The sequence below is a fragment of the Tachysurus vachellii genome, chromosome 1 (genome assembly GCF_030014155.1).
Source record: "Tachysurus vachellii isolate PV-2020 chromosome 1, HZAU_Pvac_v1, whole genome shotgun sequence".
NCBI classification, from domain to species: domain Eukaryota; kingdom Metazoa; phylum Chordata; class Actinopteri; order Siluriformes; family Bagridae; genus Tachysurus; species Tachysurus vachellii.
The window spans coordinates 6,393,690-6,415,341 of NC_083460.1; the positions used below are offsets into that span (position 1 = coordinate 6,393,690).

Below are 21,652 nucleotides of genomic sequence, written 5' to 3' on the forward strand. Positions count from 1 at the left end.
CATTAGTAATATCAATTTATTTATTTATTTGGAACAGAGGGGAAAATCTTTTGGGAGAGATGATCATCGAATAGAATAGAAGCCTTTATTTTTGTCACATACACATTGCAGCACAGTGAAATTCTTTTTTTGCAGGTCCCAACTTTGGAGGTCGTGGTCAGAGCACAGGGTCAGATATTATGCAAGGGTTAAGGGCCATGCTCAAGGGCCCAACAGTGGCAGCTTGGCAGTGCTGGGGCTTGAAACCTGATCCCCTGATCAACAACCCATAGCCTTAAGCACTCGAGCCACCATCTGTAGTCTAATTCTCTCAGTCTCTCTGTTTGAACCGTTTAGACTGGAATAAACAAATCTTTTTTAACAGGAATAGCATTTGGAATCAAGTTTAGGACAGGGGTAAAATATCTTTTCTGAGAAAGCAACAATGAGCAAAATGTCACCACAGAGGCAGGGGATTAGTCCTTAGCGTCCCATACAGCTTTTGAATTCTCACTTTTCTTTGCTACGAAGTAGCTGGAAATAACAGTTTAATGCTTTTTTTCCAATCCGTTCTACTTTCTATAGAAACGGCATATTCACAGGGACTTGTATGGCTGATACATCGCATACCACAGATTTGGGGGGAAAAATGTTCTGTTGAAGTGCCTTTAAAATCTGTTTTATTTAACCTTCATGGAAGGAGTCTCCAGTTCCAGCATTTTGTAACAGCCAGAAATCAAAGAATTTTTTTTTACCTTTTTTAAGGACGTTTCAGTTTTGAGTTTCTCTGAAACACGGCGGGGGGGCACGGTGGCTTAGTGGTTAGCACGTTCGCCTCACACCTCCAGGGTTGGGGTTCGATTCCTGCCTCCACCTTGTGTGTGTGGAGTTTGCATGTTCTCCCTGTGCCTCGGGGGTTTCCTCCGGGTACTCCGGTTTCCTCCCCCGGTCCAAAGACATGCATGGTAGGTTGATTGGCATCTCTGGAAAATTGTCCGTAGTGTGTGATTGCGTGAGTGAATGAGAGTGTGTGTGTGTGTGTGTGTGTGCCCTGCGATGGGTTGGCACTCCGTCCAGGGTGTATCCTGCCTTGATGCCCGATGACGCCTGAGATAGACACAGGCTCCCTGTGACCCGAGATAGTTCGGATAAGCGGTAGAAAATGAATGAATGAAAGAAAGGTGAATGAACCACTGTTATAACTAACATAAAGTGAGAAGAGGAGTGAACCTTTGTAACCTTGCAGACATTCTACAACATTAACAGTTCTAGATAAAGTAAATCCAGCTCTTCACACGGACTGAGCAATCTTTTGGGAGCGTCTCGATCTATGGCACACATGAGCAGCTTGTAGATACACAGAAGGACGAAGTAAATGTTCTTCTTTTGTGAAAGTAAAGGATTTACAGAGCAAGCAGATGATAAGACATCTGTTTTAGCTATTGCACATCTATTAGATACTTAACCAGGAAGAACAGATTACTGCAGACGTTACGGGCAAATTCACAAATGCTGACGTCTGTGTACACGCTGAAGATAAAGGACCTCGAGTGTGTAATCAGCTCCAGTGTGAACTGCAGGAGGGAGGATTTGTCAGTCCTTTTAACGGTGGTTGGTGACGTTTGCTCTTTAGTCATAGAATTTATAGCTGTGTAAAATGGAAAACAAAAAAAAAAAACATACAATCTATTATCTCCTTCAGATTGCATGAGTATAATCCAACCGCACAAATGTTCTCCCAATATTTTTATAATGTAGATGTTATAGCTTCTCCACAATTTTATAATCCATAACAATTCACTGATGCGAAACGAAGCGCCTTAAATCCGATCCCGATCCCGATCCAAATTTTAATAAAAATATGTCATTTCCCTCCAAATGGCTGGATGTATTCACAATCATTGTGAACGCAGTTTAACTAAAAAAAAAAAAAAAAGCAATGATTTTTTTTTTTTTTTTACAGAACTACAGAAGTTACATTATGAATAAAGGAAAGAACTAAAGGAAGAACGTGATGGACAAAGTACAAAACCGAATATTGACTCCAGCACAAGATAGAATATTGACTCTGGCTCTTAAAAAGGACTGTGTAATGAATAAATATTTATGGACTTGTACATTACCTTCCAAAAATAATGGAACAGCAGTGTTTTTGCGATACACTCAAGGCATTGGGATTTAAGCTTGAAAAGATCCATGAGACGACAGATCAGATTCTGAGCTTTCGTTTCCTGATCTATACATGCAGTTGTGTTTAATAATTTAGTACATAACACTATTAGTGGCAGACCACCGGGTTTGATAATCAAAATGATTGGAATAGACGGTTCTTGTCCAAAATAGCACTTAATGTTGTGTTACACGTTGCTTGCTTGCATTAACTGCATCATGTCGGTGACCCATCTGTTTTTCTCTGTCGGTTAGCGGGGCTGCCGTTCATCATCATGACTATCATGCACGCCCCGTACATTCGAGGTGTGTACTGCGACGACGAGAGCATTCGTTACCCTTACAGGGCCGACACCATCTCGCACGCCATGATGGCTGCCGTCACCATCACCTGCACCATCATCATTGTGAGTCTGCACCTGACATCTTCACAGACACACGATCACCAGAAATGACCAGTACTAAACGTTAACTTTACAGAGAGTTGAAAAAAGTTGTTTTGCTGACATGGTTCAATGTGTCCGCCTTGAAAGACTCACTCATATACCTATATCCTGATAGGAGTGGTCTCTTCCACCCCTACATAGTTCACTGAATGGTTTGATGGGAATAAAAATGAAAATGATGTTAATCACCTGCTATGGCCTTCAGAGTCATCAGATTTACATTTACGGTTATATTTCCAGAATTTGGCAGACGCCCTTACATTATCTCATGTATATAAAACTGAACAATTGAGGGTTAAGGGCCTTGCTCAGATCCGATCCCAACCCAAATAGACAAATACGAAAGGTTTTGTCTTGACGTTACAGACAACTTCATCAAAACACCATTTGAGGTGAATATCCCTTGAAAGCATGGTGTTTAACCATTTAAACAAGGTGTGGTGAAGCTGTTCTGATGGTTTGTCAGTCTCTCAGATCTTATCATGATTGTGCTGACTTGATTTTGCTGCAGCTTCTTTCTAAATTTGTATTTTTTTGTGATTTTTTTTTTTTTCCCCCCTAAAACGTCTTAAATCGGCAAAATCACAAGCACATGATTGTCCTTTTAAACTCCTACCAGTGAAGACACAAAAGTAATAACTTTCTATGATGACTATACTCATGTTTGTCAAACACAAATTGAAGGGCCTTTGGCTGAAAGCGTGTTGTGATGTCATACAACACGTCTCGACCATAATCCCATAATTTAAAAAATTGCCAAGTTTGCCTGATTTTTGAGAAATTGCCTGGCTGTGGCTCAACACCTACCTGAGACGTGTTATGTTGGGATATTTTTTATTAATTTGTCACTAGTCTGAACGTTCCTGATCCCATTTGTGATGATTGGTGTACACACGGTCGACTGTAAAGAACGTCGGTGAGACATCAGTTCAATCGATGGATCCATGTTTATTTCCTTTACACCAGTAACCCATAGGTTTTTTTTTTGTAGGATCTGTTAGAAATCTTCCAAGGCAGTGATACTTGAACATGAAATTTTCCCTTACTTGTCTCTCTGTATAGATTATCACAGGAGAAGCTTACCTGATCTACAGCAAGCGCCTCTACTCCAACTCAGACTTTAACCAGTACGCTGCAGCGCTCTACAAAGTCGTGGGAACTTTCCTGTTCGGAGCTTGTGTGAGCCAGTCTCTTACAGAAATGGCGAAATACACCATCGGACGTCCGCGGCCCAACTTCATGGCCGTTTGCGCGCCGACCGTGTGCAAGGGCTACATGCTCGAAATTAACTGCACGGGAAAAGCAAGCAACGTCACAGAATCCAGGTACTGCTCCAAGAGACAGGAAGGTCAAGGCTGAGGGTTACTCTGTTGTTGACCTCACTTCCTGTTAGTGCAAGCTGTAGTTTTCACTTCCTGTTTCTCCTCCTCTTGTGTGATTGTAGGAGTTGACCTTTCTTATTCTGTTTGTTCCACAGAAATCTATTTTTACCATGAACACACACTCGGTCAGCTTTCATCAACATTCTATATTTATGTACGTTACATTCTGTAGCCTACACGATACAGTCGATATAAAAAGTCTACACACCCTGACGAAATTGCAGGATTTGAAAATATAATGACAGAAATAACAACATAAATGTCAGACTCGTTCCATCTTTAACGTGATCTTCGAACAAACAAAAATCCAGAGAAAAACAAGTATTTATTAGTTAATATATTATCATAGATTATAGATATGATTGCATAAGTCTGCACACCCTTTTATAATGGGGGTTAGAAATGTCAGAATAAACCAGTCACATTCAAAATTAGGCCTGGAGGTAAACTTATATTTACAGCATTTGCCAGATGCTATTATATAAAGCTACTTACATTTTATTGCATTTTTATACAACTGAGCATTCGAGGGTCAAGGGCCTTGCTCACGAGCCCAGCAATGGCAGCTTGGTGGACCTGGGATTTGAACTCACAACCCTGAGAGCCATGGGCCACAAAGAGTTGCCAGACAAACTGCAAGACTTAATGGTTGAAAGTTGAGGGATATACTGTAGAAGATCAGGAGATCAAAAAAGATCAAAATCAGGAGAGAGATATAAAAGAATGTTGAAGTCGACCATGTAGAAAATGTGGTGCCACAGAAACATTGCTTGAATTGATCAGGACGACTCTCTAAAGTTGATGAGATAACGAGGAGAAAAATGAACAAGGAGTCTACCGATTTCTGGCAGCTACTGGTCGCTCTTTGCATGTGACTACCATCTCCTGTATTCAGCAGGAGGGCGGTGGGGTAGGGTGGCAAATGGAAGCAGTTTTTTTTTTTTAACAAATATGAGAATGCCACCCCAAACGATGTGGGAAAACGTTATGGTCTGAAGAGACAAAGGTTGAACTTTTGGCCTTAATTCTAAAAGATATGTTTGGCACAAAGCCAAACGATACAGAGCATCATCCAAGGAAGACCACACTGCCCCCAATCGACCAAGACACGGTTTCAGAAAAGAAAATCAAAGTCGTGGAATAGCCCAATCCGAGCCCAGTCCCTTTAAAAGCCTATGGAATTACCTAAAAAGAGCTGTATACAGGAGATCATTCGCAATTTGAAGTTGCTTGCAAAGAAGAGTGACAAATTCCAAAGTCTAGATGTGTGAAATTATAATATAATAAATATAATTAATAATAACATATTCACAAAGCAGGGGGGCACGGTGGCTTAGTGGTTAGCACGTTTGCCTCACACCTCCAGGGTTGGGGTTCGATTCCCACCTCCGCCTTGTGTGTGTGGAGTTTGCATGTTCTCCCCGTGCCTCGGGGGTTTCCTCCGGGTACTCCGGTTTCCTCTCCCGGTCCAAAGACATGCACGGTAGGTTGATTGGCATCTCTGGAAAATTGTCCCTAGTGTGTGATTGCGTGAGTGAATGAGAGTGTGTGTGTGTGCCCTGCGATGGGTTGGCACTCTGTCCAGGGTGTATCCTGCCTTGATGCCCGATGATGCCTGAGATAGGCACAGGCTCCCCGTGACCCGAGGTAGTTCAGATAAGCGGTAGAAGATGAATGAATGAATATTCACAAAGCCTTGATGCTATAATAAAAGCCAAAGCTGTTTCTAACAAGTATTAGTTGGGAGGTGAGTTCAGACTTATGCAACCAAGCTGTGAGATATTATTTATGTCAAATATTCCCAATAATTAAATATTTCTTTTTTTTTTCTGTTTGTTGAAATTCCATTAAAGATTTAACAAGTCTGACATTTCTGTTATTTCTGTCTTTATATTGTAAAAACCTGCATATGTTCCTTTTGTAAAGCCCTCTTTAGGCAGCATCAGTGTTCTAGACTTTCTACATTTCATCTAATGATTTGGATAAACGATGCTAACAATTGCGTTTTCTTCCTCTATCCCTGCTACAGGTTGTCCTTCTACTCTGGCCACTCGTCTTTCGGGATGTACTGCATGCTGTTTTTGGCGGTGAGTTTTTCTGTCTCACTTCATCATTCCAGCAATGCACAGACAAAATTTCACGTTCTTTTGGAGAAACTGGATGCACACGATTAACCACCCCCATACTTGGCAACGTTCACATCCCAAGAGACCGAAGGTTATTTTTTACGCACAAGCATCCCAGAATGCTTTCCTTTAAAGACTCTAATGTAAACTGGTTCACGACAGCAGTCACTGAAGCTGTGCATAGAAAACATCACGCATGAGCATTAATAATGCAGGACTGTCAAGTGTCACACATTGAGAGTGACAGTCACGTATTTCAGTCTTTTGTCACGCTCTCCCGCCACACGTCGTATTTCTCACGCAGAAAAACTTTGACTATTATCATATATTTAATATGCCGCAGTGACCAAAATCAAGGAATCAAGCGCGTCTCCCCTGGAGCTCTTAGTCGAGCCTGACACTTATCAGCCAATCAAAAAAAAGAGGCTACACAATAGCCAATCAGAAAATAGCACTATTGTATCTGGGTAAGATTTAACGCAACAACCAATGAAAAAACCCATATTCATTAGAGAGGGTAATTTCGATGGTCGGTTTGAACAAAACCTCAACACGAAACAGCTTGTCTCTGGACGGGACATTGTCCTCAATCATGACCCTAAAAATGTCTGGGCTTGTGCTGAACTGTTTTATATGGGAGCAACATTACAAATGATAAAGGAGTCCAAAAAGGCAACAAACACTTACAATAAACACCACCAGTCATAATATCTCTCTCTCTCTCTCTCTCTCTCTCTCTCTCTCTCTCTCTCTCTCTCTCTCTCTCTCTCTCTCTCTCTCTCTCTCTCTCTCACTCACACACACACACACACACACACACACACACACACACACACACACACACACACACACACAAATTACTAAATGGAAACTAAACAAATACTTTGTAATTGGGTTAAATTGCAGTCAGTGATCCTTTACCCCCCCCCCCCCCCCCAAAAAAAAAAAAAAAAATTATTGTTTTTATTTATTTATTTATTTTTTTTTCTTTTTTTTGGGGGGGTGTCACGCTTGCCTGTCTTTTCTCCAACCACGAGCCATTTTTGTCGTGTTCAAACACGCTAATTATAAAACTATAGTTTTTCATACCCACACAATTCCTGGAATTTTTAGTTTCTTAGTTCTCATAAATGTCCTCTTCAGCCGTGATGGCACTTGCGCAAAAGAAATCTGGCAGCCTTCCCTAAAACATAATCCTATCCAAATACTATTTAGTTTTGCTGAAATGCTTTCATGGGAAAGTGTGTTTTAGAAGCCATTTCCCTAACAGTTTAGCGTTTAACAACTGTACCTATATCAGGGATAATGAGGATTATGATGATGATGATGATGATGATGATTGGACAGTTTAGGTTTGGAAGATGAGTGTTTAGTTTTTCTTTCTTTTTTCTTTCTCTCTCTAGTTATACGTGCAGGCACGAATGGCCTTCAAATGGGCACGTCTTCTCCGACCCACAATCCAGTTCTTTTTGGTTGCGTTTGCGATTTACGTCGGATACACGCGGGTGTCCGATTACAAACACCACTGGAGCGACGTGCTCGTGGGTCTCCTGCAGGGGGCGCTCATCGCAGTACTCAACGTAAGTTTCAACTCACAACATTCGTATTCTGTTCAAAATGCTGTGCAAATTTGTTAAGTAATCGAGCTCCACATGTCCTGGCAGGTTCGATACGTCTCGGATTTTTTTAAGGAACGTCTTCCGCGCCAACGGCACCCCAGGGTGATGGAGGGCGACGAATTGGAGTGCAAACCGAGCCTGCAGATAGCCAAGCAAGAGAGGAATCACAACTGCATTTCTGGGACTGAGTAAGAGACTTTCAGGCTTGAGGCTGGTGTGTACCACTGGACAGGCTGCAGTGCTGCTCATTTTTTCTTTATTTTCGTGTGTGTGTGTGTGTGTGTGTGTGTAAGTGGCATCATATAGAATCCCTATATTTTGTCTTTTCTGTCGAGGGTCTGATATATTTATACTTTATACTAATTCCATAAATCATTTTTTAGAACTTAAAATCCTCAAATCTTAAAAACAATCAGTTGATTTTTTTTTATTTTTATTTTTTGTTAATTCATAAGAATCAGACTTCAATCATATAAGAACGACTTCAAAAGTCAAGCGCAGAGGTCCGGGGTCGGTCCGTTCAATTTCAAGAAGTCATGCCACTGAAAACCCCTGAGGTCAAGTTTTAACGTGTTCCTCATCCACTGACGGGAAAATCCATGTCGACGTTGTTGAATTAACTTTTTTGTAATGAAAAAATATCCTGTGGTGGTTGAATTTATAGTTATGACCCTCCTGGTGAATGGCAGTAGTGTTTTTTTTATACATATATATATTATATATAAAAAACACTAGTGGACTGCATAATGTGACTAATTTTTTTTGAATAGTTTTATATAGATTATCTAACATCACCAAATACCACTAGCTAACTATTGCATATATGCAAACTTATTACTTTTTTCCTACTGCTTTTTTTGTATTATTTTTTATGTGAATTTAGGGACAGAGTTTTATATAATCTCAGAAGTGAAAACGTTCATTTGAAAAAGTATAACAAATAAAGTGAGATGATGAAAAAATAAAGTGGTCTTTAGGACGCAACATTTTTTCTGACTGCTCTGAGAACCGACTGGTCTTCAGTAGTCAGTACTTTAGTAATCTTTGTCTGGATTTGTAATCCAGGTATGAACGCTTTGGGAGTGGACCTCATGATGGATCACACACGCATCAGACACACGTCCTGGCTGCAGCAAAAAGCTTCAGCTCTTGGAAAAACTGCTCAAGGCACATGGTTAGGATTTGTTTAATGCTCATAGCATATGATTTACTTTTTCCTCCCTCACTGTATGCACATAATATGTACTCTTTTTGTATCTAGACACAAAACACCATTTACCTTTTCAGTCCTTTTCCTTGAATGTGGATCATAATCATTTTTTTAATAATGAATCACGCTTCAGGCCTTACAGCACATCGTCATATGATCAAAGCCAAAAGTGGAGTTAAATCTAATTAGGACACGACATTCACTTTGTTAAAACCCAAACCAAACGTTTTGAGGCTCTCTAAGCCTCAAAACGAACTAGTGTTTGTGTGTAGAAAACATATACAGTATTAGTTGTGTATCGTTTTTGTTCTCTTGCATGACTAATAATAAAATCGTCTTTTCTTCGATTTTTTTTTTTTCGTGCAGTATTTTCACATCGCAAATCGATCTCTTTAGGCTGCAGGTTGAAATATTCTGTCTACAGAAATATCTACAGGCACAGATTCACAGATTCGGATTAATCCCGTTATTTATGCTAAGAAGGCGCTCGTCTGAGATGTGCATTTCAGCGACGTTGCTTAGGTCGCGAGATTTTTTTAATGCACTCTATATTTACCGAGCATGAGGTGATTTTTTTTTTTTCTCCTAACAAACAGAGCCTCTCTGTGTTCGTCTGGTGTAGCTGCTGAAAGCTTAAAGACCTTAAAATAGAGCAGGCCCCAATGCAGGAGAGAGCTCCCCTAGTGCAGTGCATCTTTTCTTTTATTTGTGTACTAAGTTAAATGTGGAGCAGAATTCATAATGCACATTCATGCGTTTTTGCCAGCTTCAGTTTGCAACAGCATAAAAATACCAGTGAACAGTTTTGTATAATCTATTTGTTTATTGTTTTAAAGCCTCCCCAAACCCTTATATCCCAGTTATAGTTCTCAGTTAATTTTTTATTTTTTTTTTTGGAATATTTTTTAATCTGAGCCCTTGGGATTTTCTTTAAAATGTGAGAATTCTTCCAAACCCAAAACCCAAGACCAAGATAACACCTAAACAACCTGAATTCCAGGTGAAAATTAAATCCAACCGACTGAATATTTGTTGAGATGAGAAATGCTGTATTAATAAAGCTGGATAAATAACGATTGAACTCGGTGACCAGTACAAATATTTCTGATGTGCTTCTCTGTACCTAAACTATCTGTATCTGTGTCTGTCTGATCCCAAAGCTGCATTAATGACACTTCTAGTCATGGCACAGTGCGAGTGACTGAGCGAGCGAGTGAGTGACTGAGCGAGCGAGTGAGTGACTGAGCAAGCGAGTGAATGAATGAATAAATCCCCTGGAGAATTTAGTTAACTAATTTCTAACTAGGCCTCTGAATTAGTATATTTGTGTAAGCTTGAACCCAGCATCTGCAGCAGATGAGTTTTTTAACGTTGTTCTGTCCGATCCTGTGGCCTGCACACTGACTTTCCCAAAGCTTTTGATTGTATCGCTTAAAAAATGATTGCACACATTTTTCTATATGTTTTCTATTTTTTAAGTTTGTATGTCTTTAACTACTGTAGATTAATAAAAAAAAAAATTACTCACAAACTATCTTGGTGCTGACTTTTTCACATGTCCACTTTCTCGTGAAAGGCTAACGAAGGACCGTCTAAAAGGTTCCTTTTTGACAGATGATGGCAAAGTGTAGGCAGTTTGTTTAAGTTGTACAGAATCATTTCTTTTGTAAGAAATTCTGTGTAGAAGAAGGAAAGATGGGATTATAGAGTGGATAAAGTCCATACGTACGTCAACAATGCATCTGCACCACAATTAACTTGTTTTTCACACAAGGTTTCCACTGACTGAGGAAAAATATCTCAATGCCCAGATTTTCTACTTTCATGACCGTCAACTCTCAAATCCCTATATTATGGGTTTACTTCACACAAGTCACTGGACTGAAACATATAGCGTAAATAATTTTGTTGAAAGCCGTGTCACCATTCTGCCCCACTAATATCTACACTCACAAGCCGTTGCTGAAACAAGGCAGGAATGACGAGTGAGACGTTTTAGACTGCATGTAGAAGGACAGGATGAAGAACTGGATGGCTGAGTATGAACATAAAACTTGCATTGTAAGAAGCATTCAGCTATTATTCAGAAACCAGTGCCGTCAAGCTTAGTAATAAAACCTGTAGCATTTGCACTCACTCACTCTCACTCACTCATTTTCTACCGCTTAACCGAACTACCTCAGGCGTCATCGGGCATCAAGGCAGGATACACCCTGGACGGAGTGCCAACCCATCACAGGGCACACACACACTCTCATTCACTCACGCACTCACACACTACGGACAATTTTCCAGAGATGCCAATCAACCTACCATGCATGTCTTTGGACCGGGGGAGGAAACCGGAGTACCCGGAGGAAACCCCGAGGCACGGGGAGAACATGCAAACTCCACACACACAAGGCGGAGGCGGGAATCGAACCCCCAACCCTGGAGGTGTGAGGCGAACGTGCTAACCACTAAGCCACCGTGACCCCGTAGCATTTGCATTAGTTAACAAATTCGAGTAAAAACAGAAAATCAGTTTTTAAAACTTGAAGGTATAATCATTGACGCGACTCCCTTTACTTCCAAAGGGTTTTTACGTGTCTCGTGTGTGTGGGTTAATTAAAAAAAATAATAAAACACTACAGAACTGTAGTGCTGTTATGGGAAATCATCTGTGACCACTTTAAAGGTAAAGACATTTCTCAGATATCACAGCAATATGATAAGGATTATAATTTATGATTTTAGTAATGAACAATACAAACCAGTATAGTTACATTTATTTGTTGCTTTTTTTATTACGTCAGCATTAGTCATTCGCTCATTAATCTGTTTTTCTTCTTGAATTTAACAATACAAAAATACATTGTTATGCTATTACGCAATCCCAAAGTCTTACCTTGACCTTAAAACATTAACGTAAAACCAACCTCAGCCTGCATCATTGGGCATTAACCCACACATATTTTGGGTCTTGTTCACCCAATCATAGTATGTATGTATTTCTTTATTTATTTATTTACCTTTTTTTTCCGTTTTTAACTTTTAGCCCAAGGGAACACAGTAAATACCAACATGATTTCTAACTTTTGAGTGGGTGTGCAGACTAAAGCCAATGGACAATGATCTGTCTGCTCCGTAATGACTTTTATTGAATGTTTGTATAATTTGTGCTGCATGTGGCTCTGTTGTTAGCACATTAGAGTTTACAGCTAATTCCAGTTCACCCTCAAGTCCTCAAGTGCCCCAAAGCAGACCCATCTCTCAGCTGTTTCCATCACAGTTCATTCGGTTAACGATCTGAATAACGATCAATTCCAACCGATATTAGTTAATTACCCAAAGTGTGCTTTCGTTAAAATATTCCACTCATTTATACCTTTCTTATAGAAGCATGCATCCAGTTGCAGTTACGGTCATGTGCATAAGCAACATGGGGCAACCATCAACTGTACTGTATGCTGTCAAGAGCATCCTTAGTGTAGTTAACTTTGTGTGTGTGAACAAGTTAGGACTCTCAGGTGTTTTGTAATTATTGGTTTTGGGGATAACTGGATTAGCTGTTGGGGCCACAACCACTGTTTGCCCACCTATTATTTGTACCATAATATAATTGCCCTGCACCAGAGGCACCTTTAAAACAGAAAACTTTGCTGAAACAACAGACAGGTTCCTATTTATAAATATAAATAACTTTTTATTCAGAATTTTTATATTCGTATAAAACTAATGCGTTATCAAATTCAATTGAATCTAATTTAATTTCTTAAAAAGTCTGTAATTCATTTATATTAGTTTTCTATTTAATAGCAGCTGTGCTTTATAAATCCACATTAATATATAAACCATACCATATAAGAACAAGTGTAATAATATAAATATGGAAGAAACTGTAGAAACAGTTGCATAACGTCCAAGTCGTGTGAAAAAGCCTTGTTTTATTATTGAAATATTAGAACTTAAAGTGTCAATTCATTTCAAATAGTCATTTATGGACGTTTTTAACCTGAGAATATCTCTGTTCCTGTTATTAAATCCCTAAATGCTTATTGTCGTTTACTGTGCACTGTGTTTTGTGTAGCTCCGGCTTTGTGTGAAGGTCACAAGGTTGGTTTCCATATTAAAACAAAGCAAAAACAACTTCGTGGTCTTGTCACATCTACGGTTTCATAATGTAATTTCAAAGATTTAAGACTTTTTATATGTTTTTGCTCTGCTGGTTTTACCAATAATCTTCTGTGATTATAAAGTGTTGACTTTAGCTCTAGTCCTCTCCTACAACATGGCATAGTTAAAAATTTTCCATGCAAGTAATTCAGCTGATTCAACTCATGTTAGAATTTTTGGTTGCTGATGAATCAGACATGGTCAGGTTACATAAGTGGCCCAAAAGCAAAGTGGAAAAAAAGAAACTGCTTGAAATGCTGGCTTGAACACGACCGCCCCCTAGTGGAAAAACCGTTACAATAAACATGACGGTCACAAAGACTAGCATGGCTAAGCTCTCCCTCCTAGCCTTAAAAAAAATCATAATAAGGTCTATTTAACTGTTAACAAAAGTCTTGTTGTTTTTTTTAAAATAACCATGAACAGTAGCACCAGTGATGGTTAGAAGGAAAATACACAGAATAATATAACGGAAGCGTCGATTTGCTATGGATTTCTCTCCACCCAGAATTGTAGATTAGCACATATCATTATTAAATGTTAGCCGTATAGAGTTAGCCTTCATTTAAAATTTTACCAGAATCTAGGTGTCAATAAACTAAAAGAAAGTTTAACAAAAGAACAGAAAAATAAATACAAACGCACGATGTAACAAAATCTCAACGACTAAGTGAGTGTTTCTGTAAGAACGTAAAGAGGACGGCGGGGATCACGGTAACAAAACAACAAAAAAAAAACACTAAGTCAGAGAAAATATTCAAAGCAGATGTTAACTCAATTTATTGGGAGGTCAAAAAGAGCACAAGAGAGAAACACAATGTTAAAGTAAAGTCATTTAATATTTCTGAATAACAGTAATAAAAAGAGTCATGCACATGATTCAGTCACAATCGCCAACTTGTTTTGAATCAGTTCAGCTGTATCACAAATACAGAGACCGGTGCACAGGCACGAATCTGCCTCCAAAAAGCACAACAACTGAATGAAAAGTTTCAACTGATTTCTAAGAAATAGACATATAATATGTATTGGACTTTGTGTTTCCTATAGGGTCATAAATTAGATTTATCCTGGGGATAAAATTCAATGTTAATAGTGTTTGGGATAGTGTTTAGTAAACACTATAGAGAACTATAGAGAAGAAATTGAGGGTAAAAACTGAATGGAGATCAAATTTTAGTGGAAAATAATTGTTCGGATTGTTCAAATTTTATCTAGAAAGGGTATAAAATATTTGCCTCATACGGCCTTGATGCTAATAAAAAAAAAAAGTTCTTCTGTAATTAAAAAAGATGTGGTGGAAAAAGAGCCAAATGCAATACAATAACAGTAGCTCTGTCTTTACTGTGTATTCACTCAGGTAAGGTTGAAAAAAGTTAATACTATAAGGTGCTTTTACAAAAAACATGTTGACTTGAGATGGTTGTCTTGTTTAAAATATTGACCTGCCAATAGAGATCTGGATTTCTGGCTCCAATTCCTCCTCAAATACATTCTCACTGCTCTCTGTTTCGATTCTCTGAAACTCAGTCTAACAGCAGAAATATTTTAGAGTTAAGAATGGCACTGTGTGTGTGTGTGTGTGTGTGTGTGTGCGTGTGCATGTGTGCATGTGCTTGTGTGCATGTGCTTGTGTGTGTGCGTGAATGTGTGCGTGCGTGAATGTGTGCGTGCGTGTGCTTGTGTGTGTGCGTGAATGTGTGTGCGCTTGTGTGTGTGTGTGCGTGCGTGTGCTTGTGTGTGTGCGTGAATGTGTGTGCGCTTGTGTGTGTGTGCGTGAATGTGTGCGCGCGTGTGCTTGTGTGTGTGCGTGAATGTGTGTGTGCTTGTGTGTGTGCGTGCGTGAATGTGTGTGCGCGTGTGCTTGTGTGTGTGTGCTTGACTGTGTGTGTGTGTGTGTGTGTGTGTGCTTGTGTGTGTGTGCGTGTGTGTCTCCAGCGTGACAGTGTGGCCCTACATGTAATTCCACACTTCACATCTCTTAATGATAGGACAGCATTCTGAACATTACTCCCTTTATTACAGATCCTAGTTCATTTTTATGTCATTTTCTTTTAATTATAAGAAAATTTGGGGAATTTGATGTTCCTGGCTGCTGTAGAAGGCGGCTCCAGGTGACCAGCTAAAGAATCTAAGGTACATGAATACTTGAAATACTGGTTGCAGAGTGAGTAAAAGCATAGAGTGGCATTTGCAAGAGTGAGAGCTAAACTAAGCAGGTATGTGCTGAGGATGGCAAAAAAAGACTTAAAAAAATAATAATATAAAATTACAGTCTCTTTACAGCCTATTTAGAATGACTAAACTAGATCGACCTGAGCGCTCATCGTGTCCTCCAGTCATCTCAAGTCATCTCCAGCAGTAGACGTCTGTGTACTCGTGCACATGTGGCTATGATGAATGCAGAAATGACGCTCTCAGTGCATAAAGTGAGAGTATAAAAGACAACATAAAGGTCACCTTCTTCGGCAAAGATCCGGTGGAGCTACACAACAGTCTTAAAGGATGTTGTTTATCCAGGAGTTATTAGTCAATTTCTGTGTCTTTGTTTGCTAGGTTTTAAATTTCCCGTGGTCATCAAGGGTCAACAGGACTTGTTCTCACTTGCTTACTGCCGAAATACACAAACAAATCCAATTCAAAAGTCATAAGTTATAAAAATACAGTATGCTATTATTGATAATCATATTAAATATACAGCCTCAATTTATGCACAACATAATAATCCTTAATAATCGTATACAATTATGATTAAATTATTTATGCATGTAAAGACACTCACCATAATGCTCAGCTTTGCCACAGCACTCCAGCTGCCTGATTGGCTGATAGACCTGTCAATCACTGTAACAGCTGATTGATTGGCATGCTAAGCTGTGCTGCTGGGATGGCCCTGCAGTGTAGTGAACGCAGATTGCGTACAGCTCCAAGACCCGGTGGACAAATGCACAACCCCTGCAAGGCACCTGGACCTCGACCCCGTTGCACTATGGGACGGAGCCGGTGTGTGCTGGGTTTGGTGGGTGGGCGAGGGAGGGCCACTTCATCTCCCACCCGTCTCACTCCATGAAGCGGAGTGGGGTCCTGCGAAGACGGCAAGACAAACGTCTTTACTTTCATCGAGAGACAATGAGCTATAGAGAAATTCTTCCTTTTTCTTTCTTTTCTTTTTTTTTTTTTTTTTTAAATACAAACTGGTTATATAAGACAATATGTGTGACTTGAGGCAATATGGAAAGCAATCACATTTTTATTAAGAAGGAATTTTTTAAGAAAGATTTACAGAGTTTAGCAAACAAATAAGAGTCATTTATTTGATTTAGATTTGTCTGACGAAATGCGTCCGATTTCTGGTGGTAACATTACAGCCACGCAATATAGTGCAAAAGTCCTTGTTGTGTTTCAGTGGGAAAAAATGATTTGATTTTGCTTTAAGTTTTGTCATCTCGGTCCTCAAACCTGATTTGAAGAAAGGAACGTGTGACAACAGAAAGCTCAGGCTGTGAGGTTACAGCTGGCCTGAATATTACAACTGAGAGAAACCAAAAGCTGTTAAGAAGATAAGAAGGTTTTTGAAGAGTTTAGAAGGAGGATTCTGGGCAAAGCATGAGCATTGAAAAAAGTGTCATTTAGACTCATATACTGTATTTTTTATATTATTTTATAAATATATTACCATAAAATAAAAAAGTGAATATAAAATATAAAAGTAAAGGTTTAAAAAAAAAAAATAAAAAAACACCACAATTTCTGTCTTTTGGCTGTGAATAAAAGTTCTTCAAGTTCCTGTTCATTTTATATGGAGGGTGTACAAACTTTTGCACTCTACTGTATTGCAATTTTCCACACTGTTACAAGTAGACATGTAATTCAGATTTGATTAAAATGGCAACAACAACAACAACAACAAAAAAAGCAACTGTTTATGAATAGAAATGTATGGAGTCTGTTGTAGTTGTTTGGTTTGTAATATTGTAATAGAATCTGAAAGATAAACCTGTAATATTTCGTTGTACTTTATAAGTGAATAAACAAAAAGGACGTGTTGACTGTGGAGAGTGTAGGTGTAACTCACCTAGTGCTGGACAGGAGGAGAGGGAGCGCATGCTGGGGAGGACAGAGGACAAGCAGGAGGAGGAGGAGGAAGAGGTGCAGGAGATGGAGCGTCATGTGAAGGAGATGGAGAACGAGAGCGAGCTTTCTCCTAAAAGTACAGAAAGTAAAAAAAAATAAAAATACAAAATTTACATTTTATGGCATTTGGCAGATGCTCTTATGCATAGTGACTTACATTTTTATTTAACTGAGCAATTGAGGGTTAAGGGCCTTGCTCAGGGGCCCAGCAGTGGTAGCTTGGGGGACCTGGGATTCAAACACCTGACCATCTAATTGGTAATCAAACACCTTAACCACTAGACTACCATGTCCCTAAGGACCATTCCACTTTTACTGTCACAAAACACACAAAAAAACGGATAAATAAAGAAGCACTCTTTACTACCAAAGCTTCAAGATCCTTTAAACTCAATGTTAATTGTTGGGTTGTACTAAAAACAGCAACAAGTTCTCCATTTAAATCCTATGCAAATTTTATGCAAATTCGAATCTGGTTTGAAAGCAGAAAGTTCAACTCGGAGACACGGGTGGGAATCATGTACAATCGTACAGCTAATGAAATCAAATTTATTCATTAAATAATAAATGACACATATTCTCGACCAGTGCTGCCTAATTCTCGATTTTGATTGGTCAGAAATTCAGACTGTTTTCGATAGTAGTTTCTATGGTAACCGCATCTTCCGGGTCTTGCATAGAGAACACTAATATAAAAGAATTAAAATAGTTTGTAATTGTTGATTTGTTGAACTGTTGATATCTGTGATAAGATGTTTTATATTTTTGCAGCTTCTTGTTTATATTTATTTATTTTTATTCTAAAGAGAGGAAAACCAAACAATGGCGAGGGACTGTCTTTTGATAGCTGTTGTAAAGCGATCGTGGGAACTTCTAACTAGTAGAAGTTAGAAGAGACGACGTTGTAGATGTTGTACAACAGACATCCTACATCGTTATCTATTAAATCTTAATTTATCCAACAATTAAATTGAGAAGTTAATATAAAATAAGTATTTAGTATAATCCTTATAAAATTCTAAGCAAATTTCTAAAAGTAACAAAAAAAAAACTTACTTTTTACATGTGAATTATTTACTTGGTTATTTCTTATTTTACTAGAATTTAATTGATGTTTTGTATTTTCATTTATTTTTTTACTCTAGGTTTGTTTGTAAAGGTGCAGGACTGAAATATAGAACTGTATTAACTGACTCCGCTGCTCTTCAACAACAAAGGACAGAAATAGTATCAGATGAAGGTCAACTTACTCCAAAACCTGTACTTAATGATCTGACTCAAAGATAATAATAATAATAAACATCTAGTTAACGTTAGACAGGCAATACATCATTGTTTCTAATGTTATTTACTTTAGCTTCAGATCAAGCTCTTGCTATAAAATGACGTTTCTAAGTCAAAGGCTTTAATAACCTATTTATGAAATAGTTATAACATTAGCTCAGAGGTTTCGATCGACAAGCCTAGGGCTTTACCAATATAAATGTCAGAGGGTTTGTTTAATCTTGCAGCAGGGAGAGACATCATTATCCACTGGCACTCGGCCTACGATGTTTAAATGTCCCATGATAAAATCCTCTTTCACCTCCAGACAGAAGGTGTAATTTGCAAAACCTTAAACAACTTACTTCCAGTTACTAAGTGAAATCTTTATTACTAGATTATTCCATTTTAGTCACACAAACAATCTGGTCTGAGAGTTAAAAATGTATGAAATCTCTGTTCAGTTTTCCGTCAGCGTAAATCTAAATATTCATAAAAAGCCCCCCCTAATCCCATCTATTCCTCTACCAACTTCTCCACTGCAGCAGGGTTTAACAAAACCACTTGTCTACACTGACAGATTTGCACTGCAGGAAAGCACACATCTCTGTACACTGTATATCACCTACAGTGATCAGTGATGTATTCTTTCGTTATGTGTAGAAAAGTGTGTTGTGTACCTGAGGAGGGCTCTTGTGCTGGTTGGGTGTGTGTGTATGCGAGAAGCCAGAGGAAGGCGATCGGACGTCTCTGGACGAATTTCGGCTGTCCACGCCGTTCCCATCAGCGGACCTGGGAGACCCCGCTGCTGGAGATACGCTCTTCTTCCAGGTCAACAAACAGGAGACGAGTCATATTAAGTAGCAAACGATTATTCGTCATTTGTGCATGTGTCACATGATTATTTGATAACTTCCATGCATTTATTTTCTATAGCACTTATCCTACAAAGGGTCTCATGAAATCTGGGCCTGTATTCATGAAAATCCTTAGTGCGAAAAGTTGCTCCTAGTTCTAAGAAAATTCTTAGAAATGTGAGCGTTTCCCCTTAAAATTAAAGAGAGGATCCTAGTAAAAATAAAAGTTATTCATAAAGCATCCTTAGGTTAAAAAGTCTTAGGAGTAGTGAGGAAGACTTAAGAGGCTTAAGAGTTTCTTTAGGAGAAAATGTCTAAAAAGATAAAGACTGAGAAGAAATGTGTTGCATACAATATTTAATAATAATAATAATAAAAGTGAGTTAATACAATGTTACATATTATATATAATATAAATATACATAACAGCAGAAATGATCATTTGTCTATATGACATTTCTGCGCTGTGTCAGAGATTTTTACATTTACATTTATTACATTTATTACATACAGATCGGTCACGAATGTAATACACGATATAACCTCAAATATCTTAATATAGAGACAAAGTGAAGGCTTATAATAGACCAGATTTTAAAAACGCTCCTATTATTTTTTTTATTGAACAACCAATCACGGTCTTCAAATAAATGTGTCATAGTTAGTATCGAGTTAAGCCCCGCCTCCTCTCTAAGATAAAGGCTTTTATGTTGTCCTTGCTCAGAGTTGTTCTGAGATTGATCCAGAAACATCAAGTTAAGATTCCTAGTTAGAAATTTATAAGCTAAATTAGGAGCTCTCTGAGATCATTCTTACAATCTTTATGAATACGGGCCCTGGAGACTGTCCCTGGGGACTCAAGGCGGAGAACACCATGGACAAGGGTGCCAACATGTCACAGAAAACAGTGTGTCTACAGACAATTTAGAGATGCCAGTCAGATAAAGAAGTGTCTTTGGACAGCTAATATTTGCATATTATGTAGAGGTACTGATAGAAAAGCACAAAGAGTGATGTGAGTTATTGGGACATCATCGAGGTCAATAGGACACTGAATCATTATGTAGATAATATTATTCAAAATCCAGACCAAATACTATAAATCTTTTCCTGGTTCAGAGTGATTCCACTTTGGCAGATAAAGCACAAGATTATGGATAATATGGTTGTTGGAAACTGGATTTGTGGTTGCAAACGTGCTATTTCAAATCTTCCTTGTAGCAGCTGTATTACTTTCTGCTCCGAGTTGTGAAAAGCTGGTAATCCATGTATGTCCTGACTGGGGCTTATAATTATAGACACAATGTTGACGTTAGGCCAGGGCCATGGAGGAAGAGGCAGGAACAGAATAATTAGGCCGTACCTCTTTAGTGCTGTCCCGTTTCAAACTGTCCTCATTTTTTTCCACGTCTCTGTCCTAGAGGAAAAAGCGAAATGTCATCAATTATCTTCCTCTTTCATCATCAGCCTGCGTACGTCTATATAAGGAACGGCAGTGCCCCGGAATCGGATTTATTTCTGTCTAGTGACATTTATCTGCGCTGAAACTCAATGTGTTCATTCATTCGTCTTCAGTAAGTGCTTTATCCTGCTCGGGGTGGTGGTGAATCTGGAGTCTATCCCAGGAACACTCGGCGCGATGCAGGAATACATCCTGGACGGAACACAAGGCCATCGTAGCGCGAAATGCACTAATGTTTTTTGGGAGGTTTGAGGAAACCCACATGGACACACACAAGACCTTTTACAAAACCCCACACGGACTTATAAGCTCAGGCTATTTCAGTGTTACACATTAGCTCTCTAGATGAATTTTTTTTTTTTAATCCTCCATGGCACTGTAGAAAACAGTATTCTATACACTAACATCCACCGCACTATTCCACTTTTTATGTCTTCTCACTGGTATGCGTCATCAGTATTCCGAAAGCATGCTTGCAAAGAAGCTGAAATATTCTCTCCAGTGCATTTCGTTTCATAGCTTACACAATGCTCTAAGAATTTCAAATTACATTTTAATATTTCATTGGTATCTCATAGAACCATACTTCGCTGTGTTGTCTATGAAAAAGTTGTTCCGTTTAATATCATTTTCATGCTTGAAGTTATAGAAGTCATTTTGCTGACATGAATGCTTGATTAATCAAGGCAAATCCTGACTCCATGACATCTCTAACACACTATTTTTAGAGGATGTAGAGTATCTATCACTAGTGTGTGTGTGTGTGTGTGTGTGTGTGGTCTCATAAACATGTTTTAATGAAAAAAGGAATAAACAGCAAGAAAATCTGCCTGACCAGCGAGTGTAATTT

General features: G+C 38.7%; 2 protein-coding genes across 6 annotated transcripts in view; one reads left to right on the forward strand and one right to left on the reverse strand.

Moving 5' to 3' along the window:
- The window catches only part of plpp2a (phospholipid phosphatase 2a), a 227,450-nt gene that overhangs the window by 23,493 nt on the left and 182,305 nt on the right, over window positions 1-21,652 (forward strand). Inside the window, exons 2-6 of one of the 2 annotated variants that reach the window (XR_009648454.1) lie at window positions 2,404-2,555; window positions 3,657-3,919; window positions 6,006-6,063; window positions 7,506-7,682; window positions 7,767-7,969. Coding sequence is in view for 1 of the 2 variants with exons in the window: in XM_060870438.1 (XP_060726421.1) it covers window positions 2,404-2,555; window positions 3,657-3,919; window positions 6,006-6,063; window positions 7,506-7,682; window positions 7,767-7,913 (797 nt within the window). In the remaining variant the exon portion in view is untranslated. Of the gene's footprint in view, window positions 1-2,403; window positions 2,556-3,656; window positions 3,920-6,005; window positions 6,064-7,505; window positions 7,683-7,766; window positions 10,463-21,652 lie in introns of those variants that run through there. The other variant, XM_060870438.1, reaches the window with a different exon arrangement.
- tle2c (TLE family member 2, transcriptional corepressor c) overlaps window positions 13,907-21,652 on the reverse strand; it is a 28,369-nt gene continuing 20,623 nt past the window's right edge. For 2 of the 4 annotated variants that reach the window (XM_060870416.1, XM_060870398.1), the window contains exons 10-14: window positions 20,704-20,757; window positions 19,164-19,307; window positions 17,162-17,290; window positions 15,869-16,170; window positions 13,907-15,697 (exon numbers count right to left, since the gene is read on the reverse strand). In XM_060870416.1, coding sequence (XP_060726399.1) covers window positions 17,162-17,290; window positions 19,164-19,307; window positions 20,704-20,757 — 327 coding nt within the window. In that variant the 3' untranslated portion in view covers window positions 13,907-15,697; window positions 15,869-16,170. The remainder of the gene's footprint in view (window positions 15,698-15,868; window positions 16,171-17,161; window positions 17,291-19,163; window positions 19,308-20,703; window positions 20,758-21,652) is intronic. The other 2 variants (XM_060870408.1, XM_060870425.1) reach the window with 2 other exon arrangements.